This window comes from Chionomys nivalis, chromosome 12, assembly GCF_950005125.1.
Source record: "Chionomys nivalis chromosome 12, mChiNiv1.1, whole genome shotgun sequence".
NCBI classification, from domain to species: Eukaryota; Metazoa; Chordata; class Mammalia; order Rodentia; family Cricetidae; genus Chionomys; species Chionomys nivalis.
This window is the reverse complement of record NC_080097.1, coordinates 36,568,355-36,594,888: the sequence shown is the minus strand read 5'-3', so window position 1 is coordinate 36,594,888 and position 26,534 is coordinate 36,568,355. Positions and strand designations below refer to the sequence as shown.

Here is a 26,534-nt window from a genome sequence, read left to right as displayed (position 1 = left end):
CTACAAAGAAAACGTATTCAACAAAGAGAAAATGGGTTGTAAGGACTTAGCCAACACCTTCGCATCTCTTCGCCCCTTGCTTGGTGTTGAAGAAATTAACTGGTATGCTGTTTTGCTATTCTGCCTAGGTCTTCATGAAGAAGCTTTGACAGGAAAGGGGGAAGAACAGAGATACAAAGTGACTTGCCCAAGGCTGCACAGCACATTCCTCTGAAATGATGCTGTGTGGCTTATTTACCCTTTTGCCTACCCTGAGCTGTATTTCCTTTCAGAATAGAGTTGCCTTATAGGAACATAGGCTGTCATGACTAATAACCCCCAGTAGGCTGCGAGAATGCCCCAAATTATCTGTCTGTCCCACAGCCTCCTCCACGGGCATATTCAAATAAATGAAATTGTCTTTAAAACCACATCAGATAAAACATTTCCTACCAACTTCCAGCCGCTAATCCAAGGTCACAGTTTACCTTTCTTAGATGACGGATATCCCAAGTAGGCAATGGCTGTGCATACTAGGAATAGACTCCTTGCCAGCCTCTGCCTCTTTAAATGGCATTGTTTTCTGTGACAATCATTAATTGAAATTGGTAATAATAATGGCCAAGAAATAGATACAGACTTGAGACTGTCTTATGACGAACTTATATCTATAAAAATACGATACAGTGCAACGAACAGAAAAACACAGCAACTAACTCTATGGTTTAAGAATCCAGTAGTTTAACTTTGACCCTCTTTGGCGGCAAATCAGCGTTTGTAAATCATGATGCCCTAAATAAAAACAGGTTGCAATAAAACCAAACAAAGGCCAAAGCACAGCATAGGCAACTACTAATTGTGTCATGGATGTAACATACTGACTTGTTTCCTAGTTTTAATTTTTAAAATAGTGATATTTGACACAAATGTTTCACACAGGAACTAAAATGTATACTTCCCGTTTGTAAAAACAAAAACAGGCTATGCATGGTTCTCTGCCTCACTTTTAAATTTCAAGCAAAGACTCTTAAGGTTGTCCTGCTGGGTGGTTAGATGTGGCTCAGGCTTTGTCTGGATTGTAAATGTTTATTTTAAATGTGTTGTTGATATGCAAAATGTATGCAGTGCCAAAGCAAGCACAAAGCATTCTGAGTTAAAACAAATATATGTCAGGGCTCAGTTAAGCGGGTTTACTGATCTTGCAAAGGACCTGGGTTCAGTTCCCAGCACACACACACACACACACACACACACACACACACACACCGGTGGTGGCTCATAACTACCTGGAACTCCATTTCCGGGGGATCTGGCACTCTTCTAGCTTCTGCAGGCTCCAGCACACACATCAGACACATGAACTCAGCAGACTCTGAGCCTGTATGTGAAGGCAGACTGGGAGGGGCTGAAAGATGGGCACATCGTATGATGTGCATATCTTGGTGAACAGTGGAATGTACTCGTCTGAAGACGGAACGTGTCTCATTGAATTTCAGCAGAGCTGGAAGCAATCCTTTAGCATTTACATCAATAGGTTTTGTGAAGGAGTAGTTTATCGCTGATTTTGCACAAATTGGCGTGTATACAATGATAAGGAATGGACTTTTGATTAGTTTAGTGATTGTGTTAAAATTCAGTATCGCTGTACCTAACTCCTGTACCTCAGTCTAACAGCGTGGAGGTAGGGACCCTACAACTGCCTGCAAGCCTAAGTCTCAGGTCTTGCATCTTAGTGGCTTCCTGTGTTTTCCCATCCTGTCTGTCACTCTAGCGGCCCTATGGAAACTATGCCACCCTTAGGAATTCTGCTTTATTCCAAGATTCTTGGATCCACCTCACACATAAACACACAGACACAACTCTCTGTAGCTGGGGAAATCTTACTTTATTAAAGGCCAACCCCAGAGAATCTGGATGGCATCAGCTCTGAGGTGTCATCTTATGGGGTTTTGTCTTCTTCTCTTGGCCCAAACATCTTGGAAAATCCTTCAGAGGCTCACATCTTTTGGTTCATGCCCTTTCTCAGACTTGGGAAACAGAATCCTTGCCAGCGTACTGTCTTTGGGGAGAACAAGTTGCTTTGTGTTTCAGACCACCCCCCTAAGAACCCAAACCTGTTTCTGTATTCTCATATCTCCCTAGCTGTCTGAAGCAGCCAGGGCACCAATAGATGTGCCCCCATATCCATGCTCTTGATTCCTTAGGGGCTGATCCCCAGCAGGGAGGTACCTGGGACCATCCAGCTCTGGCACTGGGGTCTTAGCAGGAGGGTCAGAGGTTAGGTCCTTGCTTCAGGCATCCATGGGCTTTAAGAGCAGCCTGATCCCATCAACAAGAGATTGCCTTTCTGCCTAGCAATGAGAATGACATTTAAAATTCAATATCAGGAAAGATATTGATGAGATTAAGGGCCTGGAGGAATTGATTTATGAGGAAAGACCCAAAGAATTAAATATGTATAGCCTGGTGTAATAGGATATTAGCTCTGAACACAATTTCATTTCTAAGATCCAGCGTTCGCGTTATCAGTCATCTGAATGAGGAGTTCTCTCTCCAGGAGATGTCCCTCCCCTGGGGGTCACCCTGCCAAAGGCAGAGAAAGGGAGGTGCCAGGATTGATACAAGGGCCACCAACTCGGTTCCCCTCAACCTGATGTAAATTGAAGTACATTTTCATCTCCAGGTGGGAGCAGATGACATTTCCAACCGAATAAATCTTCAGTAGACTTATCGCCTCTTGTGAAGAGAAAATCCCAGCTGGTTCCGTCGTTCCCTGTTTTGCAGGTGCCCTGTAGTAAATGCTGATCTTTCCCCTGAGCCGAGTGCGCGTTTCCCTCCCTTGTCAGGAACACCACTCCCATGCCTGTGTTGAGGTTACAGCCTGGCTCTCAGGTTGTAAGCACTTGATTTCTCCATTTCATCCTTTCCTCCCTGTTGGAGACGGACTCAGGATTTCTGGACTCAGGATTTCCAGGCATAGAGTACAAGAGGCTCAGATGAACCGGCCTCCTCAGCAGGGCCCGAAATTGATGTTCTTCCGCAGGCTCAGTGAAGAGGTAGGGAGTGTGCGGAGGGCCCCAGAAGGTGTGTCTGGGTGAAATATCACGCTAGAAGGATAGAGTTAAGGAGCATGTGCTCATATCTCAGAGCCTCAAGCAGGTCAACAAGCTGACCACATGGACAGTTGTGCTGCAGGCTGAAGTAACTGATGAAATCAGATTAGAGATGAGGCAGATAGAGACAGCAAGGCTGGATGCTCACAGCCTTTGCCAAGGAGCCCAACCTTTCAAAGTGGGCTGCTCCAGTGGCCCACCTCGTCACACGCACCATGGCCTTGGGTAGAATATTCCTTCAGGAAACGCCCAGCCTTGCTTCCTTAGCTGATCTACTGGCCTTCAAGGCCGGTCCCACTGAAGGCAAAATAATTGTGTTAACGTGGAGTCAGAACTGAATCGTGTTGAGTTTCAATTCATAACATTTCATGGATTCAAAAATTGAATGACTTGGTTCTAGGGAAACAAGTGTCTCAAAGGAGAGCCCCTGAACCTGCTCTGTTGACCTGGAATCTAATTGCCCGAAAGCTTCTGGATTCCTCTGTTAAAGCACATTGGTCATATTCATTATTTGAGTATATTGTGTTGTTCTGTGTTAGTTACTGTGTTTATATTAACATCTTCGTGCGCCAGCATTTGGAAAACAGGTTTTGTTGTTGTTTGCTGTATCCTCGGCGTTATCTAGCACGGTAGGAAGACTGGGGTTGGTGGAAGGAATAGATATTAATGAATACTTTCAGACTGACTGAAAGTAGAGCTAAGCCATTGCGATAGCCTGAAGCAAAGACAAAAGGGAGGGGGAGGGCCTCAGGAGAGTGAGGCACTATCACTAGAGCTCCAGCTGGTGTCGGGAGGTCGCCAATTTAATAAACCGAAATTTAGAAAGGATGTTGCTCCTACCAGTCATGGAGGGCACAAAATCAGCTTCTACCAGTCGTGGAGGGCACAAAATCAGCTTTGTATTTCAAGGTCTCCATTTTCTGAGGTCAACCACCTCTATCCCCCAGGTGCTCTGTAGGCTACCAGAGAGTCCTGAGTTCCCAGCAGGTCACCATTTCCAGTGCAACAGTGTTGGTCTACTTACAAGCCCCAACTACCCTAGTGTCTCTGACTTCCATGGGATCTAGCCTTATATCATCGGCTAACATTATTTTGATAGCAAAATTACAAGATTTAGGAAACAAAATCACAAAGAAGGCTTTGTAGTTTTTCAAGGAAAGCTCGGCCCACCATACCGCTCATAGAAGTGTCCACAGTAACATCTCTTTCAGGCTTGCTCCTAAGAGGCAATGATGAATGCCCAAGTTCACGTCGTTGCTAGGAGGATTGTAAGTTTGGCGTGTTCTGATTTCCATTTAAGATTGATGGTGCACCATGGATGCCAAGGTAGAAATTGCAGTTTGAGGAAAGAAAATGGTGCAAGCAGTAGGTCTCTCCCAGACAGTGAGCTCTCAGGTACATGACGTGCAGGGGCCTGTGATTCTTCCCTCTGTTAAGAATAAAAAAGAAAAGAAAAAGGGGGAAATGTGACCTCACTTATTCCAGGGCTCCACCTAACATTTGCAGTGCTTTTGAATTTGTTAGAAAGGAAGAGTCATTACACCCCACAGCCTCCATCCCCAAAGAGCATTACAAATGATCTCATTAAATCCGCGGCCCAGAAATATCAAGGCATGTCAGGTGCGGCGTTTATTTACCTGCTTGTTGTCCGCTCGAGTGTTTCCACTTGATTGGCATATGGATAATTGTCTAATTGGAACACACTCAGTTGTAACCACCCAAGAATGTAATAGTGCATCTGTTTAATGCCATACTCTCAAATGTTAAATTAGAATTATGCTGCAGTCAGCCGGTCCAACCGGGAGACACTTCTGATTAAGTTCTAGCTGCCTGTGAACGTCTGTAATTGAGGCACGTTGGCATTTAAAAATTCAAACTAGAAAGAATAGTATACAGTCTCATAAATTTCAATGGAAAGGACCGGAAAAGCTAGCTACAATTGTCTAGTTGTAAACTATCTCACTTTTTATAGGGTGCCTAGTCAAATGAAGGATAGCAGTTTGGATCACCACTGTTTTTGAATACATAAATATTAGATTCTCGAGTTTATACTTTGTAGACCAAAGAAAACATTAATTTTATAGAATGCACAAAAGACTCTAAGGGTATTGGTTTTATTTTTCCCTCCAATGGACATTTCTTTGGGGGAGAGAGTGGGACATGGGGAATAAATAACATAATTATAAATCCATTGATTGGAATTATTTAACCTTTGAGGAAATATCCTTCAGATTAAGGATAGCTGGAACTGACAGAGTAATGAATCAAATATGTCAGGTGGAGCCATAATTTTCCTCTGAGGTTTTTAATGTCTGTTTGCCTAGAAGGATAAATTATCCTGTGTGAGAGAGAGCATCGGGTTGTTTTTGCTGCTTCTCTTTGTGGAGCCATAGTTTGCATTGGAGTCGGAAGATGAGAGCTAGCATTCGTTCATCCTTCCATCCATTTGCTCCTTTGCTAACGACTGTATACCGGCTGAGCTAAAGCATTGCCTTTAGCGTGGAGTGAAGTTATCTAGTTGAGGATATGGATAGAAAGGGAGACACAGTGGCGAGTGCTTCGGAAACAGAGAAGGAAGATCAACTAATGCTGTTTTGGAGCTTGAAAGTTGTCTCAAGGTGTGCTGGAGTCTTATGTCAAACCTGACACAAGCTAGAACTTTCTAAAGGGGGAGAAGATGCCTCCATAAGATCCAGCTGTTAGGCATTCTCTTCATTAGTGATTGATGGGGGAGGGCCCAGCGCATGGTGGGTGGTGCCATCCCTGGACTAGTGGTCCTTGGTTCTATAAGAAAGCAGACTGAGCAAACCATGTGAAGCAAGCCAGAAAGCAGCACTCTTCTGTGGCCTCTGCATCAGCCCCTGCCTCCAGATTCCTGCCCTGTTTGAGTTCCTGTCCTGATTTCCCTTCTGATGAAAAATGATATGAAATCGTAAGCCAGATAAGCTCTTTCCTTCCCAAGTCGCTTTCCTGTCATAGAGAAACCTTAACCAAGACATAAGGCTATTATATGCAATTGTGATGATTTTTCTTGGACAGAGATTCAGGCATCAAGGAATTTACAGTATCCTTAAGTCAGGGGCCCCTTTGATTCTTGTGGAGTGCAGAATGGGTATCAGAGGGACAGACAGCATCCAGAGAGTAGCAGGTGGCATCAGTGAGAGCAAGGCTAGGGCAAGTAACAGAACAGGCAGGGTTGTAAGGAAAATATCTGGGTGGTTGGCAGGTAGGCAGGTATGTGTTAACAGGCACAGTTTGCAACATACCTAGTTAAGAGGCTTGTGCATACTGAAAACACATAAGAGCCTAACAGACCAGCTTTGTATAATACCAGCATACATAGTATGCAAGCTTAAGCCACGGGCACAGCTAGGGTCACCGCAGAGAGCATGTGGGGAGAAGAAAAAAAGGGCTTCAAAAGCTGGCAGCAGCAGAACAATTGAAGTGGAGCGCTAGGGACTGGAATCCCATTGCGGCCAGTGAGGGCTTAATGAGCACTGAAGGTAATGGTGCTTCTATCCCTGGTCATTCATTAGCGCTATCTACGGAGGCTTAGGAAAGTCATCGGTGCCTGGTTCCCACCTTCGGTCTTTGGAGTTACCTGGGCTTCTGGGGGTCCCAGAAAGCTGTATTTTTAATACTTTTCAGGTGTCTTTGAGTGTTCTTTTAGGAAATATAAATAAAAGCCAGGACTTGCAAACATCTGATGAGCTGCTCAGAGTCACAGGGAATAGAAAATGGGCATTTTAAAAATGAAGGACTGGATCCTGAGTGACTTCAGGGATTGACTTGACTGGAACAGGGAGTGAATAAAGAAAAGATAAACACAGGGGCACACAAAAGAGCTGGGATCGCGTGGTTTAGTCTCTCAGGTAGAGAAGCTGCAGCACTCCAGAAAGCTTGGTATCTTTATTGTATTGGACGGTGGTGAGGGTAGCACATAGAGCTAGACAGGAGGCGGGGTTACCGCATAGAGCTAGACAGGAGGCGGGGTCACCGGATAGAGCTGAACAGGAGGCTGGGTCATTGCATGGAGCTGAGCAGGAGGCGGGGTTACCACATAGAGCTAGACAGGAGGCGGGGTCACGGCATAGAGCTGAGCAGGAGGCGGGGTTACCACATAGAGCTGGACAAGGAGCCCAGGCGGGTTATCATATACAACTGAATGAGGAGGCAGGCTTATCTAATGTCCCAAGGAGAGACCTGTAGGGGGAGCAGGCTTCAGGCTGTAATCATCCAGGGGAGAAAGCCACAGTGGACATCTTCTGCATACACTATCAGCATCTGAACAAGGAACCATGGAGGTTTTGCCATCCCTCTGAGCCTCAGCTGGAGAAGGCTTTATGGTTCCCATAATTCTGAGGCATTGGGATCCTTGACATGGCCATGCCCATGTCAAACCATACACAGCCACTAGGATTTTACAATGAAAATGTTTAGCTCCTCTTCCTGGCAAAAATAAGAAGCCTAAGTTTTTCTTCCATAAGTGGGGAGGGTAAGTGTTTCCTCACCGTAATCCTGTGGGTCAGCTTCCACATCTACCCTGTAGGCATGCCCTCGATCTAGAGCTCGTGTGACCAGATGAGTGTCTGAGCTGGCGTGTCCCACTGTGATCTTGTGCAGACTGGGAGAACTCAAGGTGCCGACTCTTCATTGGTTGGGCAGATTGGATAAGTTGGGTCCATGTACCCCATAGATGCAGAACAAACTATTAACATGGGTGGATCCAAAAACTGTAAATCATATTGAAAATAGTATCCCAGAAAAATACATGCAAACAACAGCCGTGTATATGTTGTCAGAAAAAAAATAAGTCCAAATAAAAGTCCAGATATTATAAGCATTAAAGTGATTATCTATACAGGAACAGAAAAGGGGATGGAGCTGAAAGCAAGAATGTTGTTTAAAAGTACAATTTCATGGAAGAATGAGGTCATATGGAAGCTTTAATGGGAAGTAAAGTCTGAAGGTGTGTGTATGTATGTGTGTGTGTGTGCACGCACACACGCACACAGATGAGATGGAAGGTTCTATTAGCTGTGTGTGTGTGTGTGTGTGCAGATGGAAGGTTCTACTAGCTGTGTGTGTGTGTGTGTGTGTACACAGATGAGATAGAAGGTTTTACTAGCTCTGTGTGTGTATGAGTGTGTGTGTGTGTGTGTGTGTGCAGATGAGGTGGAAGGTTCTACTAGCTGTGTGTGTGTGTGTACACAGATGAGATGGAAGGTTCTACTAGCTCTGTGTGTGTGTGTGTGTGTGTGTGTGTGTGTGTGTGTGTGTGTGTGTGCGCGCAGATGAGGTGGAAGGTTCTACTAGCTGTGTGTGTATATACGTGCATGTGTGTGTGTGAACATGCAGATGGAATGGAAAGTTCTACCATGGCTTCTCATTTATTCAGTGTTGATAATAACAGCTCAGAGTTATATTCAAGTCTTTTCCCCAATCTTAAATCCATTTGATTTTTTTCCCTAAATTACTAAAATGTGTGTGGCCATTACAGATACCACAGAAAATTAACAAACAAGACAAACAGGTCACAGACTAGCTTCTATGGAGACCACATCCACATCCTCCCCCTGGGAATGGGGCCAAATTAATGGCCATCCAAGTAACCTAGCCTGTCTTGCTATGTGGTATGTTATTCTGTACTCCTCCATATCCAGGGTTTGTGCAACTTCACAATTCAGGGCTGGATGGCCACTGTAAGCAGAGACTGTGCCTGTGTTTCCTGGCCACCACACAAATAATCACGCAGAAACTATATTAATTACAGTATTGTTTGGCTGGTGGCTCAGACATATTTCTAGCTAGCTCTTACATCTTAAATTAACCCATTTCTATTGCCCTGTGTATGGCATGAGGCTGTGACTTACCAGTAAGGTTCTGGTGTCTTTCTTCTTTATCACTTACATGGTATCTCCTTGTAAATGCCTTCTCTCTCTCTCTCTCTCTCTCTCTCTCTCTCTCTCTCTCTCTCTCTCTCTCTCTCTCTGTTCCGATTCCCAACTAGCTTTACTCTGCTAAGCCATTGGCTAAAACAGCTTTTTATTCATCAGCCAATAAAAGCAACACATATACAGAAGGACCTCCCACATCAGACCACCATGGATAAAACAAACCCTCTACTGCTGGGCAGTGAGCAGAAATATACTACTTTCCTTTTAAAGACAGTTTCCTGTTCATTTTGCTCACTTGAATTAAAAATTGAATTTGAAATACTTTTAAAATACATGTGTGTGTACGCATGTTCATTCATTGTTTAGGCATGAGTGTAGGCGTGTACGTGGGCACAGCACACATGGAAATTAGAGGAAATCTTTTGTGTCAGCCTTTGCCTTCCACCTTGAGATGGAAGTCTCTTGTTGTGCCAGTGTGTGTACCAGGCCAGGAGGCACTCGGTTTTCTTGAGGTTTGTCTATCTCCACCTGCCATGTCACTGTAGAAGCGCTGGAATTCTAAACACAAACCTCTGGACGCAGGTTTTTATGGTCCCTGGAGTTATCCACTCGTGTGGGAAGTGTCCCTTGATTAAATTTCTAGGTTTTTCGTAAGTAAAATCATCTTCAGCACCTGAGTCAGGACATCAGGCAACCTCGGGCTGTGCTCTGGTCAGTGACGATTGAACAGGAGCATACCCACTGGTTCTGCTGTCTGTCTGTTGCTTCTCTCTGTGCCTCAGGACCCCAGGGGCCCACACATTCCTATCCTCTAGGTTGCTGATACACAGTCCAGGCTCATGAGTGGTCAAAGGGAGCCACAATAGCAGAATAGGGGGAACTGGGTTGTGAGAGAAATCACCGTTCAAAGAGAAACCAAAGGAGATTTTTAAATCTGTACACAGTTATAAAATAAAGAGTTGTATTAACAAGGCCAGAAGAAGGAATGGTGTGGAGAGGGTGCATGGGGGGTTCATTGTTTTTGTTCGGTTTGTTTGGTTTAGTTTTTGTGAGCACTTCCCACACCCAGCTCTACTAAACAGGGTGGTATTAAAGACTCACTGAAATCCTTAGTGATGTACTTAAGCATGAAAAATCCAGCAAGCGGGTTCCCCTGGACTCTGTCTGTGGCCTGATGCTGGAGTCAGCCCCTCTGCCACAGGAACACACTACTCCTTCACGTCCCTCGAGAGGCCTTAGCTATGGACCACACTAGGAGAATACACTCTTCTGTGTTTCCAAACTGTTCCTTTGTTGTCAAGAGGCTTTGAATAGACATTGCTGTTTCCAGGGCCAGATTTGCAGCCCTTGAACCTATTTTCTAGCCGTATGCGCATTAACCTCGAAGCGTCTGTGCAGGGCGGTCCTGGGCTTCTGGTCAATGAGGTAAGCCTCCAGATGAGTTACAATTGATAGGGCAAGGAAAGTTCAAGGCTTACAAAGTCCCCACAGTGGCCCTGCTGGAAAATAGCGTTGTAGGCCGTAGCTTAGTGTTTTGGCAGCTTATATCAGCAGTTTTCTCAGCTGATGTATGGATTGCAGTTGGGCTTTCGTCCTGCTGATCCAATAAAACATCTCCGTCATAGCAGAGAAAGCAGAAAGGGCTTTTGTGGTCCCTGCCACTTGGGGAAATAGCTGTACGGTGTTGCCATGAAGTTAGCTTTACTTTAGTACGCAAATCAAGAGAGGGTAGACAGTGTTTTAATTTTTAGCTTCTTTTAAAAAAAGATTTCATGTGTGTGTGTGTGTGTGCATGCGTGTGTGTACGTACACTCAAGGAAGTCAGAAAAGAACATTGGAGTCCCTGGGACTGCAATGACTGTTAGCTACTGCCCTGTGGGTTTTAGAAACCAAACCTAGATCTTAACTTCTGAGCCATCTCTCCAGTCCCTCATTTACCATATGTCAGTTTGTTTTATGGACGTGATTCTATGATTTTTTACAAATACTCACTGGTCAGAGGAATATAACGTTGTCTTCATAAATATTAAATATCAGTATCATAGATAGCCTGCATGTATGTCCAAAACTGCCGGGCTCCTTTCAATTGTGAGGAAACCTAAAGTTATCTGGTGTCTGGATGAAGCTTTTGTGCTTATAAAGCAAACAAACAAAGCTCGTGCTGTTTGGAGGACATTTTGACCCCCTTACCTCTACCTGGCCTTTGCCCACTCCCACCTCCCCTTACCCCAGCTCTCTGTTGATTTCACAGCAATTGCTGGCCATCCAGGAGGAGCTGAATAACAAGAAGTCCGAGCTGGAGCAGGCGAAGGAGGAGCAGTCTCACACACAAGCCTTGCTGAAAGTGCTGCAGGAACAAGTGAGTGAGCCAGCTCCTCCCCTGCTCTCCCTATCAGTCCTGACACTGCAAACACAGGCTGTCACCCATGCAGACGGGGCTCAAGGGAACCTGCAGGAGACCGATCCAGTCCTAATGCTCATGAATCCCATTCTCAACCCCTCTGTCCTCACCCCCCATCTCCTCTGAGGATCTAAGCCCACCCAAGTTATATTATTGTTTCCTCCAGAAGACGGATGGTTTTTGATACCATGTTAAACTCTGGCAGTGAAGTCATGTTTCAAAGGAAGCTGCTTGTTTCTCTCCAGTCTAAGGGAGGAAAATGAGTTGAGCATAATCCATGATGTTCCTACAGACATGGGAATAAGCAGGGGCTGATGCAGAGCAAATTAAAAATGTATCTTTCCTGTGTCGGGCCCCTTATCTGATCCTAGCAAGCCGCAGAATTTTCATTTGCAGTCTGGGACACTGATGGCTTCCTTCTGGCTCCGATACGGAAGAGGAGCCTGACGTTGATCAGTGCACGGGGAAGCCTAGTCTTGCGGTAGCATAAGAGGGGTCCGCAGAGTGAAAGCTAAGCCCCATTGTCCCTGCTGAAAAAGCCTGTGAACCCTGGGAGTCCTTTCCAATTTCTGTCCTTGTTTTCAGGCAACAAGTAATGAATGTTAATAAGGCGTGTCAAGAAACACAAATACAAGCCCAGCCCTCTTTAACCAATATATAAATTGTTTTAAAATTGCTCCTCAAGTATACTTATAAGAACTTTATTTATACCATTTAAATACCTTCAAATGAGAGAGGCTTTGTGTTGGCAGTGGTGGCACACGCCTTTAATCCCAGCACAAGGAAGCAGGCAGAACTCTGAATTCAAGGCCCGTTTGGTCTATAGAGTGAGTTCTAGGACAGAGAAACTCTGTCTTGAAAAACAAAACAAAAAACAAAACAAAATAAAAGAAGAAAGAGCAATTTTAGTCAACTGTCACTCAGTGACTTCACAGTGGACTGGGAATTTAAAAACTATTTCATTTTCACTGAATGTGGAAGCACTTTGTGAGGGAAGGTGATTTTAGATAGTTCATAAACACTCATAGCTCTGGAGGAAAAGACTTTCTAAATACAACTGTTATCAACGCAGGTTCAATAACACGCGCAGGCTGCATCTGCAAGGGTCAGGGTCTGTTAGTTGGAGCTGAAAACTTTAGTTAATGAAGTCCACAGTGGCCTCCTTCCTAGGATCTGTAATGGCGCTGTCACCCTCCCCGTGACATTAAAGCAAAGTTCATATTTAATCTGGACCTCACAGGCAGAGCTCCGTGATTGTGCTGGTCTCTGTAGGGGTTTTCTAGGTTTTTCTTGTTTGTTTTGTTTTGTTTTGTCATTCTGGGGTGGGGGCTTGTTTTGTGTTTTAGATAGCATTTGCTGGAATGTTTGTTCCATTTTTCTAGATGACTCAAATCCTACCCTCTGATTTAAGGGCTAAACCCACTCATCAAAAGAGATGAGTTGTACGGAATGTATTAAGAAAGGCTTGCTGGGGTATGCAGGGTGTATCCCAGCCATTGGTGAAGCAGCACACTCCACTCTCAAAGGGGGGGGGGGAGATTCTAAAGGTTTCCTGAAATCTCCAATAACCAGTTACTCTTGAGCAGGGTGGGAGTGCTACAAAAAATCTCATTTGCAAACGAATTTTAATTCTAAAGCTTCCCTGACCAGAGATGTCTTCCTAGTCCTTCTCTTGAAAGACTCAAACTGTTATGCCACGTCAGTCATCCCAGCCCTGCCCTCCAGACATGTACAGCAGACTGCAGCGTGTTCTGTGGCTGGAAGCCCATCATTCCCCTGCGATCATTAGCAGAACATCCATTAGCTGGTGGCAACTTGCAAATACTGCAGGGTTTAAATTAATGGCAATCCCACCAGGAAATGAAACCATTTAGTATTCTGAAGAACCAATTTTCTATATCTTATGTCTATAGAACTGCTTTCTAATCTTGCTTAAGAAATAATGACCAAGATCCCTTTTCTTTTTCGCCAACCCTCAAGCTTTATAAAATATTGGTCACAAACTGGTTTCAGTAAGACTCACTGTAATTATCTGTTCCATCTGTTTGTCCTCGGAAGTTTTATAAAATGCAACCTCAGATGTATGCACGTTAACAGGATGATATATGCTTAGTGCCTATGTTTGCTTATTCTCTTCTGTTGTTTTTCCTTAACCATTGCAGCTAAAAGGTACCAAGGACTTGGTGGAGACAAATGGCCACAGCCACGAGGATGCAAATGTAGGTACCTCAACCTGGTGTTTGCACTTCTTCCTGGTGTTGGTTGAACCCCTGGGGCATGGCACTCTATTTATAACGTGAAGGAAATCAGGAGCCCTGCCTCTCAGGAGCTCAAGATTGCTCAACAGATTTCTAATATAAGCTTTGGTAATAAGATGTGATAGACACTCACCATTATTATTACCTTTGGTTCCCCGAAGGTTCAGTTTAAACCTCCATCAGAAATTCTAATTGCAGTGAGTTTTCTCCAGACCTTTGCTTTGCCAAAGCAACATGTGTCAGGAGAGCAAACGGGACAAGACTCAGCATGCTGAGCTGTATACTGCTTTTGTAACTATGACATTTGCTTGTCAGAGAAGATGGCAAGTGATTGACGTGTTAAAGAGGTCTCCACACACCTCTTTATGCCCAGCATACCCGTGAAAATTGCACCCATCTGTGATTTCTGCTCCACCCAGCAGCACAGTGCATCTGGAGGTTGCTGCCAGATCCTGGTTGGCCCCCTACCTTCTCTTACTGTTCTTACATCTTCTCCAGAGTCCCAAAAGTTGTACCTCAGGGGGAGTAATGCACCTTGCTGAGAACTGCCCCTCTGCGTGCTCGGTGGCTTTCTTCTCGTCACCCTTTCTGATCTCTGTTTTGTATTTGATTAGCTTCCTCAGAGGAAATGCCTACTAAGCAGTCCTTTTCACAGAACACCAAATCAGACATGGTAATGAATGCCTGATTAAGCCAGAGCTAGAAGAAATTATATATTTCATGTTCACTCTTGTTTTAATTATATGCAGCACAAAACCTAATAATCATAGTGCCCAGATCTCCCTCACTGTAATTACTTACTATTCCTACCGGGTAGCTTTAAACATAGGGTGCTTGACGGAGTGCTCCCCGTGTTGATGGGGAATTGGCAGTGACTCCAGGGACCCTCAGGCATGCTGTCTGCTCTCAGGGAACTTACACTCAGGCCAAGGAACGCAGGAGCACAGGCTGTAATCTGTTCAAAAGAGTGAGGCAGCTCAGGTGAGATACAGTTCAAAACCCTGCTTCTGCTGCTTACTCTGCTCATCTTGACAAGTTATGTGACCTTCGTAAGCTCCTTGCCTTCACTGGGAAAAAGGATAGCTAAACTCTGCTTAAAACCCCATCATGGGCCGGGAGAGATGGTCCAGTGGGTAAAAGTGCTCCCAAGCAAGTCATTCAAATCGCCACCACACAAATAAGTGAAAACAAAACAAGGCATGGCCACCCATGCCTACGATACCAGTATTGGAGGACAAAGAGGAATCCACTCGAAGACTCAGGTCTTGTCTCTGAGTTGGACTTTATTGTCACCACCCAGCTTATGATAAGCTTGTCACTTAGTCACTGCTTTTGCATTGTATTGAGCGCCAACAGACTGGCCAGAACCTGTCTGTTAAAGTGGATATGCCCTTAAAAGAGACACACCTGTGCCCATATCAGCTTCTCTATTAGTATGTGCACAGGGTAATTTAAAATTACTTCAATGCCAAACAGGTCGGTTTCAAAGCCTAGCTGTCTGAGAGAACTTGCACCGTTTAGCCCACACTTGCCGATTTCCCATAGTATCCATGTATTTGGATCTGGGTATGCTGGTGGCAGACGGGCAAGGCTAGTCTTTCATATGTACCCAACTTTTAACGCTGGCCTTAATTCCAACGTCTTTAGATACCTCCTTTCTTCCAGACCCCACTTTCTCTCCTGCCAATCAAAGCTACAAATTTCCCCTTGATTTCCATCCTCAAGCTCTCTCAGATCCCCAGGCCTGCCGTGTTCCTCGCCTGGTCCCTGGCAATTATGTGTAAGAGATATCAAAATCTTAAAGAAAGGGATCTGTTCTCATCTTGTATCTTCTCGGTGACCCCTCCACATCCATATGCCTGTTATCCTAACATGCATGTCTTTGTCTGGACCATGAGTGGGAGGAGTGCAGGAGCTGTGAGGAGGTGTGACACACAGTGGCAGCAGAAGCCTGCAGCACGCGGAAAGGTTGGTCTGTGTGGTTCCCATGCACACTTTCCCTCTGATCCCCATCTCTGTTCCAGGCCTCTGTTTACATAGTGCGGCTCCCTCCCATGCGAGGTGAAAGAATTCGTTGGCCATCTGTGGAGAGGTTTAATGGGCGATGCTGAAGGTTACTGCTGTCAAGCACAGCACCGTTCCCACCCGACGATAAAACAAAACACAAAAGAAAAAGGACTGCTCGGTTTTTCACGCTGTCTCCTTAAGAAAGTAAATCCTCGGCGCTGTCTTTAAACCTGTCAGATCCAAGATGTTAGGAGAGGGTGGAAGAGATACGGCACAAGGAGCCGTCTTCAGGGTTAGCACAGTGGCAGAAAGCCATCGTTAATCATGGGTTTTAATTGTGTGTATGAGGAAGGTCTTATGAGTATCCAGTCCAGTTCCTAGTTTCAGAGTGTCTTGCTTTGGGTAAAAACCCAATAAGCACGTATATACTGTGCCCCTAAGCAATTAAGAATGAACAATTCCCTTGGGAAAATGGGGTCAAAGTCTCAAGGGAAAGAACAGCTCGGGTTGGATCCCATTCTTTTCATAGCGGCCTGGCCTCTGGGGACCTAGGTCTTAATCTGGGGAGGGAATAGAGATGGAGGACTTTTCACCTACCCTGCCCTTTCATGCTGAGAGCTCTGTGACGTTCCAGTGAGGTCTGACCCTAGCAGGACACTGACTCCTCTCTAGTTTCCCGGCAGCTGCTTTCTGGCCATCCTTTGCTGCCCTGGGCCCGTCGAGCCCCCACGTTTGTGTTCCCGTGCACCCTGCCATCCTACTGCTATCAGTAAGCCACAGATGTTCTTAGGAGGAGGGAGAGAATGTAGGGCAAGCAGCAGATCTAGGTGCTAAGCTGTTTCGACCCTGGCTGGCTCTGCCACTGATTGCCCGAGTGCCACCGAATGGTACCCTGAGCCTGTTTTCTTGCCTCTGAAATGAAATTAATATCTTGCCTTTCTCTTAGGACTATTTTGGTTTCCTGGCCAGTACTGATGTGGTCATTATGTGTTAGGTATTAGTAGAGCTCAAGCTTCATGTGGCATGTGTGCTGTGTTAGGCTGTGGAGTATGTAAAATGAAGACACACACATTCACATGCATGCACGTGTACACGCGCGTGTGCGCACACACACACACACACACAGAGCAAGAGAGCATTTACTCCCCATTCATGTGCCAATGCCTGGCCCTTCAAAACTTGCTTGTATCATTGTACTCTCTCAGGCCTGTGTCTTCAGGCCAATACCCCTGTGGCAATGGTAGGACTCAGGTCACTCTGGAAGCAGGACCTTTATTGGAAGGACCTTCCCCATGGAAGGAGGGAGGACACAGAAATATTTGATAAATGCTACACAGCTTTAAAACCCTAGAGAAGCACAAATGGAGCAGAACTAAGTGCTGTGACTCTCCTTCAGGGAGAGGTGGACCCGGATCCCTAAGTGCCTAGGCCACCCTCGCTCTGTAGATGCTGAAATGGAGATAGTGGATAGATTCATCACAGACCGCCATTACCTGTGCTATGTATCTGACCCTGTTCACAGGCCAGACACTCCCTCTCAGACCCGGCTTCTCCTTCCACCATCCTTCTGATGATCTTACTTCGCTTCCTGTCTGTTCGTTCACCAGAAACCCTCGTCCAGCGGCTCCACACTTTCTGCGGGCAGGTGACTGTGGGGCTTGCTGTTTGCTAGGAAACCCACAATCCTCCCCAAACACACATGTGTCATCCCAATGTCCTTGAGACTGGTGATAGAAGGGATTCTGTTGGCACATCACCTTTCCAAGCCAGCACAGTGCAGACCTCCTACAGAGGACTGGACAGGGTGCTGATGTTGAGGGTGGGAAGCACCAATTCTCAGCAGCCGTTCTGTTCTATGAAGAGCAGTTTTCTACCCAGGCACGTCACTGCCCATTGGCGGTGGCTTTTCACAGCTGGAGGCTGAAGCTGGAGCTTGATAGTAGGTCGCCGATGCTCCACCAGGAAGGACTGCTTCTTTTTGGCTCTGTATGTTACTCGAGAGACATGGTTCTCTATAGAGGTTTACTTTTACTACTTAGAATCTTAGGTGTCAATAGTGATTTCCATTGCCCTTAGTTTCTGCCAGTCTTGAGACTAGTGAGGGAGAGATGTGGACACTCATCTTGCCCTTCTGAGCTGCACACTGGATCTGGAATACACAGCCAGATTTGGACATGTTTAGTGATGTCGGCAGGCTGAGTAAGGAGAGCTGAAAGTCCCTCTTCCCTTTGGCCAGGGTAGAGAAGGCAGGAAAGGGAATAAATTTCACATTGTGAGAAGTGGTCAGTCATGCCTGTAGATACTTGCCCGCATGTGGAAAGTCACGAGGAGAACCTCGGCCTTTCTGAAGACAGAGTGTGCTGGTCATCTTACCTGTTGTAAAAGCAAATATGGCAAGTGTTTGAAGAATGAGAACCTTTAGAGGAAGATTGATAAATTTTATGGTCTGCACACAAACATCAATAAAACATAGAGACCACTATCTTAAAGGGTTGTTTACTTTTTGGAGAACCCTTGGAAATGTCAAAAACCACAAGGGAAAAGATGATCCCCTGCAATATTTGTGGTCACAGTGTGTTTCCACTTTTTGCGTGTTTTCTCCATTGGCACTATATCCAGGTATATTCATTTTAGCAGGATCTAAAGCACATCATGCTGTCAGTTTTTTATAGCCTGGGTTGTTTTTTCACAAATCACAGGCATTTCCCCCATATTATTAAATATGTTTTCTTGATGTGATTTTTAGTGATGATCTAATATTCCATCCTACTGATGTACTCTATTTCATTGTCTCTGCTGTGGGACTTGGTTTTTGCTGTCTTAGATAGTGTGCAGTTAATGTCCTAGAACAATGTATTTGTTAATTCAGCTATCATCTAAGCACTTTACAAATGGAAACATTGGAGCTGGGTTGGTATTTAGGGCTAAAAGAGAACTACTGATTCTCTAAAAAAGATTAAAGATCGCCCTTTTCTTGGCAAGTGATTAAGTAAACAGCTCCAAGTACTATCTGGGCATTACCTCGTAGAGGCCGTGCTGCACTCCTCAACAGGACAGGAAAAGGGTTCTGAAGGGAGAATATTTGCACTTTGAAGAGAAAGGTAATCACATATACTTCATAAATAATTCAAAAGAACAATACTTAGATATGCTATTTGGAGTTGTGTGCTGCAGGCTGGCCGCCTTCGTGGCCTGAAAGTGCAGAACCCATGCTCTGTGTAGACTGCAGACCAAGGCTAATGGAATTGGGCCACCGCCCCAGCAGGCCTGTCCACTCTGTCCACAGAATAAGTGAGGCAGGGCAGAACGACTCATGCAAAGAATGGCGCGTTCTAACGTCAAATAGAAAGTCAAGCCGTCGCTCATGAAGATGGTCCCTGTAGGCTCTAAAGCGTCAATAGGAGGTGCGTATGCATCCTGTATAGCCATGACTCGAAGGCGGGTGTTCTGTTTCACAGCCACACAAACAGAAAAGACTCAGTTACAGCATTCTTCCCTCCCATGCATTCTTGCCGCTGCCTGACTTCCTACGTAAAACCGAATGGAGCATCGGTAGCGTTTGTAAGCAGGTCCAGGAGATAAAAGGTGGACGGAAGCAGAGGATGAATGGCTCCGGGGTCTCACGGAGGTGATAGGGAGCTGCCTATCAGGGTCTGAAACCAGTGAGGAGCAAGGTACAGCAGGCTAGACCACTTTAGCTCTGGATGTTACTCGGGAGTCGTGGCGCTTTCTGGCTGTCTGCATCATTACTTAGAATAGTACACGCTCTTTAGTGTGCTCCATCACTCAGTTTCTGCTAACCCCTTGAGACCAGGAAATGGAAGGTATGGAATGCGGCCACCATGATGGATTGTTCAACAAACTCCCATCCTTGACATTCGTCTTCATGTGGACTTCCTGGCTGAGCACAGCCTGATTTTCCTCAGATGCCCGATTATCGGCTATTTCTCTCTGTTCAGCTCTGACCTCATCCATTATGTTTCGAAATGACTCACAGGATTAGGACATTCCATTCAGGAAAGATGTAGGCCGGTAATAAAGAAAACCAGTAGGTACCGTGGTGGGAAGAATGAAAAGGGAAAAGTGGCAAAGACCATAAAGACCTCTCAGAAATTGCTTCCTGCTCACTGCCTTCTGCCATCCAGCAGCCCTTCTGAATCTACCCTGGCGGGCAGCAGAGCAACAGTGGCTGCCATCTTGTGGCACCCAGCCAACTCCAGCTGTGGGATCTGTCTCCACCACAAAGGTGCAATTGTGGCTACATCACTATCCAGACTTCATGGGAAGTTAGACCAAAGAAAAAGCTGTTAAATGCAAGGCAAGAGGTTCAGTCCCCCAGACAGAATCACTGCTGGGCTTCACAGAAGACACTAGAGAACTACAGCTTGGAAGAAAATATTTCTAAATTGCCCACCACAGAAAGAAGCATGTCCCAAGCCTCCTTTCAGCTTTCTCTGCTCAGCTGGGGACTCCCCTCCCGAAACCTTCCCCAAGGACTGTCTGGGATGTGAGTCTGCAGCAACTACTTCATCCACCCTCTGTCCCAGACATCCTGGGAGACCGGAAGAGCTTAGCGCCAGATGGAGTGTTTTCATCAAATCTTCAAGAAGGTTGTAAACCTCAAGCTGATGGTTCTTAAGCTTCAGAACCTTAACAAAGCCTGTCTCGTGAATCCCCTGCAGGCCCCGGGTGGGGCCAGCCAAAGCTAGCTTCAGAGGGAAGGTTGTCCAAAGAAAGAGACAGCAACATGCTTTGTTACATTTTAAAGTGATGTCCATGGTGTGTCCAGAGGGGTCTTGGCCTGTCACCCTCTCTGAACAACAACCTCCTCCTGTGAACATGGGAAGAGCTCCTGACCAGGTACATGGTAGACCATCTCTTAAACCCCACAGTAATCTCTTAAAGCATTTCACCAACCACGGAACGCTCCATCGATTTTTTTTCAAATTTCTATTCTGTCTTATCTTGTCCCCCACCCCATCTTCCCAATCCTCCATGCCTTGGCCCTCCCCGTCCCTGAAATTGCCCTTGCCGTGAGGGCCATGACCTGATAGCTCAGCATCACGTCATTTCTATTATGTCAGCATCTCTGGAGGATTACAGAGTGGCTTTTTCTGTCTGGACCATTTCCAGACTGGTCCATGTATGCTGATGAGCCACTTACATTTATGAGGCTCACAGAATCTAATCTGCACAGGCAATTCCTTGCCACGCCAGCTTTCAGAATGAAGATTTGAAACGATGAAGAAGGTCTGTGAGTGCAGCCTTTAAAACTTGATGTCCACATAGATCTAATCCCCTACCTCCCACACCCTACGCTCACCACATACATGCCAGCTCTGAACCTTTTAATATGACAATGTTCAAATTGGTCCCTTGCTCAGAACAGAATTACCACTGGTCTGCTGTCCTGAATGAATGGCTTTAATCAACAAGTCAGATTCGGCTAGGTGAACCAGTCATTAAAAATTCTAAATAATTAGATTTTTTTATTGATAATTCTGCTTGCTCCATCTATCATGTCAACCGTTTTGCTTGCATTGCAAATCCCACCTGTGCTTAAGCCTGGTTCAATACCCATAGCGTGGGGCCTTTCCCCTACACGGTCATCCCAAGTCAGTGACAGATGCCCAGAGTGTCCCCATAGTATCCCATCGCCATTCCAGCCATTTTGAATAGGCCAGATCTGATAGGCTTATCCCAAGCCCAAGCGTCCATCCCTCTAATACCTGATTTACCCTCTTCAGAGACAACCTCAGCCGTGAGCCTGTGGAGGTGGTATGTTTGTAATACCTACTGACTGATGACGGAACCGACGTGCTCTTTCCACAGCCTCCTCTGCGCTGGGTGTCTGTTTGGCCTGGCTAGATAAGGGAGGCAAACCCTTCTTTCTGTGGATTTTGCACTGGTGATTATAAAGATATCATTGCAGTTAACTAAAAGGGTCCTGTAGACTATATAAGAAAGAATTGAGGTGGGTAAGGATCACCCCATCCAAGCATCTTGTTTTCTGGATTTTTAACCTGGTCTCTCTTCTTCTTTAATTGCTGCACTCATGTGACTATTGCTGAGGCTGCTGTTGTTTGGTTTCTCTTGGTTTTGGTGTTAGTGATAGACATGGAAGTCATGTGACCAAGCTCTTCCCTCATTGGCTGACCCCAAACCCTGCATGTGAACCTTATTTTCCAGGGTAGTAGTTCTCAACCATTAGGAAGCAACACAGCCAGAGAGCTATTTAAACAGAGGGCATTGGACCCCAGTGTATCTGATTAGGTAGATTCAGGCCAGGGCCTGAGAAACTATGTTTTGGCTTTCCTCCTCCCCACCCCTCATTTCCCCTTACAGAGCTGAGAATCGAACATAGGACCTCACAGATGCTCAGCAAGTACTACCAGTCTGCAGGTCGCACTTTGTATAACAGTGCCACCTAGTATTCAGCCAAGGCCAAGCTAGACAGATGCCACTCTGGGCCTCTTTCTATCACACTGTGTCTTGACTTATTGTACATGTTTGACCCTCTTCTCCACTCTTACACACTGAGAGAGCAGGAACCATTATCAATCATCTTTATATCTTATTGTCTAACTCAAACCTGCCATTATAATAGATTCCCAATAAATAACTGGTAAATAAAGAGTCAGGGAAGCTCAATAAATTCAGTCAGATGAAGCGGAGGGCTTCAACTTTCTCAGTAATGCAGACGCGTAGCCCAAAGGCTCAGCTTTGCTGCCACAGAACTCCAATAAGGGAGCACCAGTCTGGAATTGCCAAAACCTGGTACGGAAGAAGTGATAGCCATGGAGATAATACAGACTATTGGCGTCCCCACAACTGACCCCTCCTGAGGAGGCCCATCTAAATCCATGGGCCAAGCATTAGAGTGTAGCAGACGCTGCCCTCAGGTAGAGCACAGTCCAGTAACTAAAACAGCAAGCCATGGAAAATAGAATGCCCCCAGTGTGCGCGCACACACACGCACACGCACACACACACGGAGGACAGAGCACTTAGCCTAGGGTCTTAGCACACACGGAGTAGTGCTGACTCTCTGAGAGGGGCAGACAGGGCTATACAGTCTGAGTACCTGGGCTCAACCTTGGCACTATTACTTTCCAGATGTGTAAACATCCGCTGATTTGTGCCTCAGTTTACTAGTTCACAGCACCTGTCATCCACCAAGCTCTCTGCAAGAGCAATGAGTAACACTGCTGTTCATCAGTATTTGTGTTACTGTATCAAATTCTGCATCCTTCGCGTCCCATACTGTGGCCATCCCAAACACTCAGTGCTTGAAATAGTTCTCATATATGACATCTACGAGAAGGCAGCAAGGAGAGAGTGAGTTGGGTTGGGGTGCATTGGGAAGTTGGGTATTTAGTGCTGGCCAAGCGTCACGGTGTGCCAGGCAGACAGGTAGAGCTTTGGTCCGCTTTCATCCCAATCAGATATGTGTCTTTCCCATTCATCAGATTGTATCCCATCTATCTTCGTGACCTAATTTACCATGATAAAGGTCAAAAAAAAACCTCTAAGTTGTAATAATATCATTAGTAATGTAAACTCAGCAGGTGAAAATTATGATAGTGAATGCATTGTAGCAGGGAAAAATAAGAAATGTCATACTGAGAAATGAACTGAGAAAATAACATGCCAAGAATGCCATAATACGATTAATCTTCACCAGCAATAGAGTCAGGATCATGCAAGATAAATCAGCCCGACTAATTCTGGCTGCACGTACATACATTAAAGAAAGCATTCCACTTTAGTTTCTTCTTTTTGCTGCTCAGTTTTTATGGGGAAGGCAATTTCTCATGCCAGTGCCTTTTCAGACTCTGAAGTATATGGACCCGTGTCAATCCGGCAGTGCGGAGAGTCATGCACACCTATTTTTCAGCACAAGTGTATTTTTCACTTGGTAACATCTACTATTGTGGCATATTGTAAAACAGAATGAAATGCTGCCGCTTCATTTAAAGAGTGCATGGAAGCTTGGAGTAAAAAGGAATCTTTTTTTTTTAATTCTTTTTTTTCTTTTTTTTTTTTCTTTTTTTTTTTTACCATTTTTAGTTAACATGGCGGTCACAAAGCTTTGCCAAAGAAGTCATTTAATTGACTGGAGACCACCACTTGAGCGTGTTGTGAACTGTGATGGCCGTAATTAAGCCCTGGCCTAAGCAGCAGCAATGCGTCTAGTATTTAATGAGACATGTTAGGAGATTGAAATTCCTTTTTCCTATCAAAGTGTGTGTTCTTTGTCAGGGATTTTCCTGTTTCTGAGGCATATGTGAAGGGTTGTTTTCCCCCCCACGAGAACTGATCAGCAATAATGCCTGCCTGGCCACAATGGGCCATGTCCAAGAGGACAGTACCCATGCTGTGACTCCCCATGCTCCCAGTGGCCAGCGATGTGCCTGCCACATTCTCTCTATCCTTTGTCCCAGGGACTTGGAAGGCCCTGGTTAGGTGGGGCTGGTTATGGTACAACCACGGCTTTTTCTCCAGATTGGGATGGTTTCTTTCAAACCAATCAAGTCTGTTGATTCCTAACTGTACTCTTGTTTAAGTAGCAGTAAAATTCAACAGCATCTGGACTGAGGACAGTTAAGACATTTGAGGCCCTCCGTTCAGTTTCATTTGATTGGAATTGACTGGGTTCCCATGTCATTTCATCCTCTAGCTGTGTGCTAAGCGGCTTCCATGACAGCAGGCTTTGTGTCAGACACCAGGGTGCAAAGATAAAAAGATGGACGGGGGGGTCCTCCTTCCAGAGTGTGACAATGGTCAAGCACAGACTACTTGTAGGAAGAGGGTTAGATGTAAAATATATTAAAAAAAAAATACTTCAAACTAACAGTGTTTTTATCTCTGTAGTGAAATTTCCATGCTTTTACTTTCTTTTAATTTTTCTATATTGTATTCATAAGGAGGAAGTTAATAGCTGTCATAAAGAGTAAAACTGAATGAAGAAATCTCTTCTGCCTTACATTTAAAAAGAGGGGAAAGCTAGCTTGATCTTTTTAAAGCTTGCTCGCAATGTAAGTTAATATTTAAAATCATTGAAAGCATTCATAATAGATAGTACCTAAGAATTAACTTCTTTACGTCTGGCTGAAAAAAGGAAAGAAACTTGGTTGCTTTCAAATGATGGAGCAGGGGAAGCTTTTGTGGGTCTAAAGGAAGCGGAAGATTCAAAGTGGTTGCATTGTGTTTTGCCACTTTGTACCTGTAGACTTCATGTAGCTCACCTTAGCGCAGGGGTGCTGACCATATTCCTACAATGGCTGGTCTGCATCTCCTGTACAGCATATCCTCTCTGTGTAGATGCTATCACATTCAGTCCGCAGATACCACTGAAGGGCCAGGATTTCTTCTTTCCAGAAAGAAATGGTCATGGCTGCACAGACAGCACTATGCTCAGTACCAGGTTGGTGCTGCAGCGGAGAGAAAGGCTGGGAGTGAGCATCCCAAGTGCCTGGGTCTGTGTTTGCTACTGCCACTATAATTCCGCTTCTACCTGTAGCAGACAGCAAGTGTGCCTTAGGACAGGAGGGCGGAGTAGCAACACAAAAGTGATCGGGGGAGGTGTTTGCAGCCCAATGCTTCCCATGCTCGGCTTCCATCTTCTCAGCTGCCTTTCCAAGATCTTAAGTTCAACCTTTCCATCGGGAGCTGTTTTATCTGCTTCTCTATGATATCTCATCCTGGGATCGTTATCTGTTAACCAACAAGACTGGCTCAAATGTTCCTCCTTCCTCAGTGTCCTGATTCCCACACAGCATCTGCCTATTCTTCCTTCACAGCAGCTTCCACGCCCTCCTTCCTCCCTCAGCCATTAGAGATTCTTCCATAATACATAATGTTCAGAGTATGGCTAGATCGCTCTTCTTCTTCACCTGCCCAGCCAATCCTGCACATGGCTTTCCCTTGTTCTCTTAGAGTTCTCACTTTGGCCTCACCTTCCCTCTGGGTACTGTCCAAACCAACAGAGTCTATATGGCTGATTTGTCCATCCACGCTCTGCTAACCCCCCACACACTGAAGTTAGAAGTCACACAGTTCCCCTGAAAGTCCTTCCCTATCGAAGAACAGCAGGCAGGCAGTCCCTGCTGAGATTGCATCCCAGCTACCCTCCAGGTGCCTTATGGCCTTATGACCCTTTTGTTCCGTGACTGTGCTGTAATCACCGGTGACTGGACTTCCCTAGAGACCCCACTGGCTCCCCAGTCATCCAGTACTGACTGGCCCTCAGTAGGGGACTGTCTCAGTGTTTCCTCAGCATTCATCTCACAGACAAGTTTTCAGTTGGAAAAGATAGCAATGGCAATAACAGGGCATTCGAAAACGGCAGCGACACACAGCCCAGCGGTTAAGACTTGAAATGAGACAGTACGGGCTCAGATTCTGTGTTAACTTCTTCCTAATCACCTTCTCCGAGTCCTTCCCTTTTTATGCCAGATCTTGCTCATCTATGAGGCAGGAATGTAACCCCCGACCTCATACATTAGGTTTGTCTTGTTTTATTGTATCAAGGTCTTGCTGGACTTGAACTCATGATTCTCTTGCCTCAGCTTTTCATAGGGTTTCAATGAGAATCAGACCGGTTCATATTTGTAGAGTGCTTCTAATAAGCCCATGTATGTGTCTGTTGAGAAAGTAGAAATTAAGGTGGTCTTAAAGTCATCAGGAGGATACTGCTGTCTTGTGGGTCAGATGCCTAAACCCCAGTCTTTACCTGCAGTTCTCTAGACTGTGCTTCTCAGGCTGTGCGGCTGTTCTCTCCTCCTTTAATCACTGCTGTGGGAAAGCTTCGAGACCAGAGTTCTTGGAACTGCCCACAGACATATTGCCGTACTGCAGATCAGCCAACTCCACTGAG

At 45.4% G+C, this 26,534-nt stretch overlaps 1 protein-coding gene across 2 annotated transcripts in view; it reads left to right on the top strand.

The window, feature by feature from the left end:
• The window catches only part of Enox1 (ecto-NOX disulfide-thiol exchanger 1), a 561,234-nt gene that overhangs the window by 501,214 nt on the left and 33,486 nt on the right, over nucleotides 1–26,534 (top strand). For both annotated transcript variants that reach the window (XM_057786570.1, XM_057786569.1), the window contains exons 14-15: nucleotides 11,241–11,348; nucleotides 13,553–13,609. In XM_057786570.1, the coding sequence (XP_057642553.1) occupies nucleotides 11,241–11,348; nucleotides 13,553–13,609 (165 nt within the window). The remainder of the gene's footprint in view (nucleotides 1–11,240; nucleotides 11,349–13,552; nucleotides 13,610–26,534) is intronic.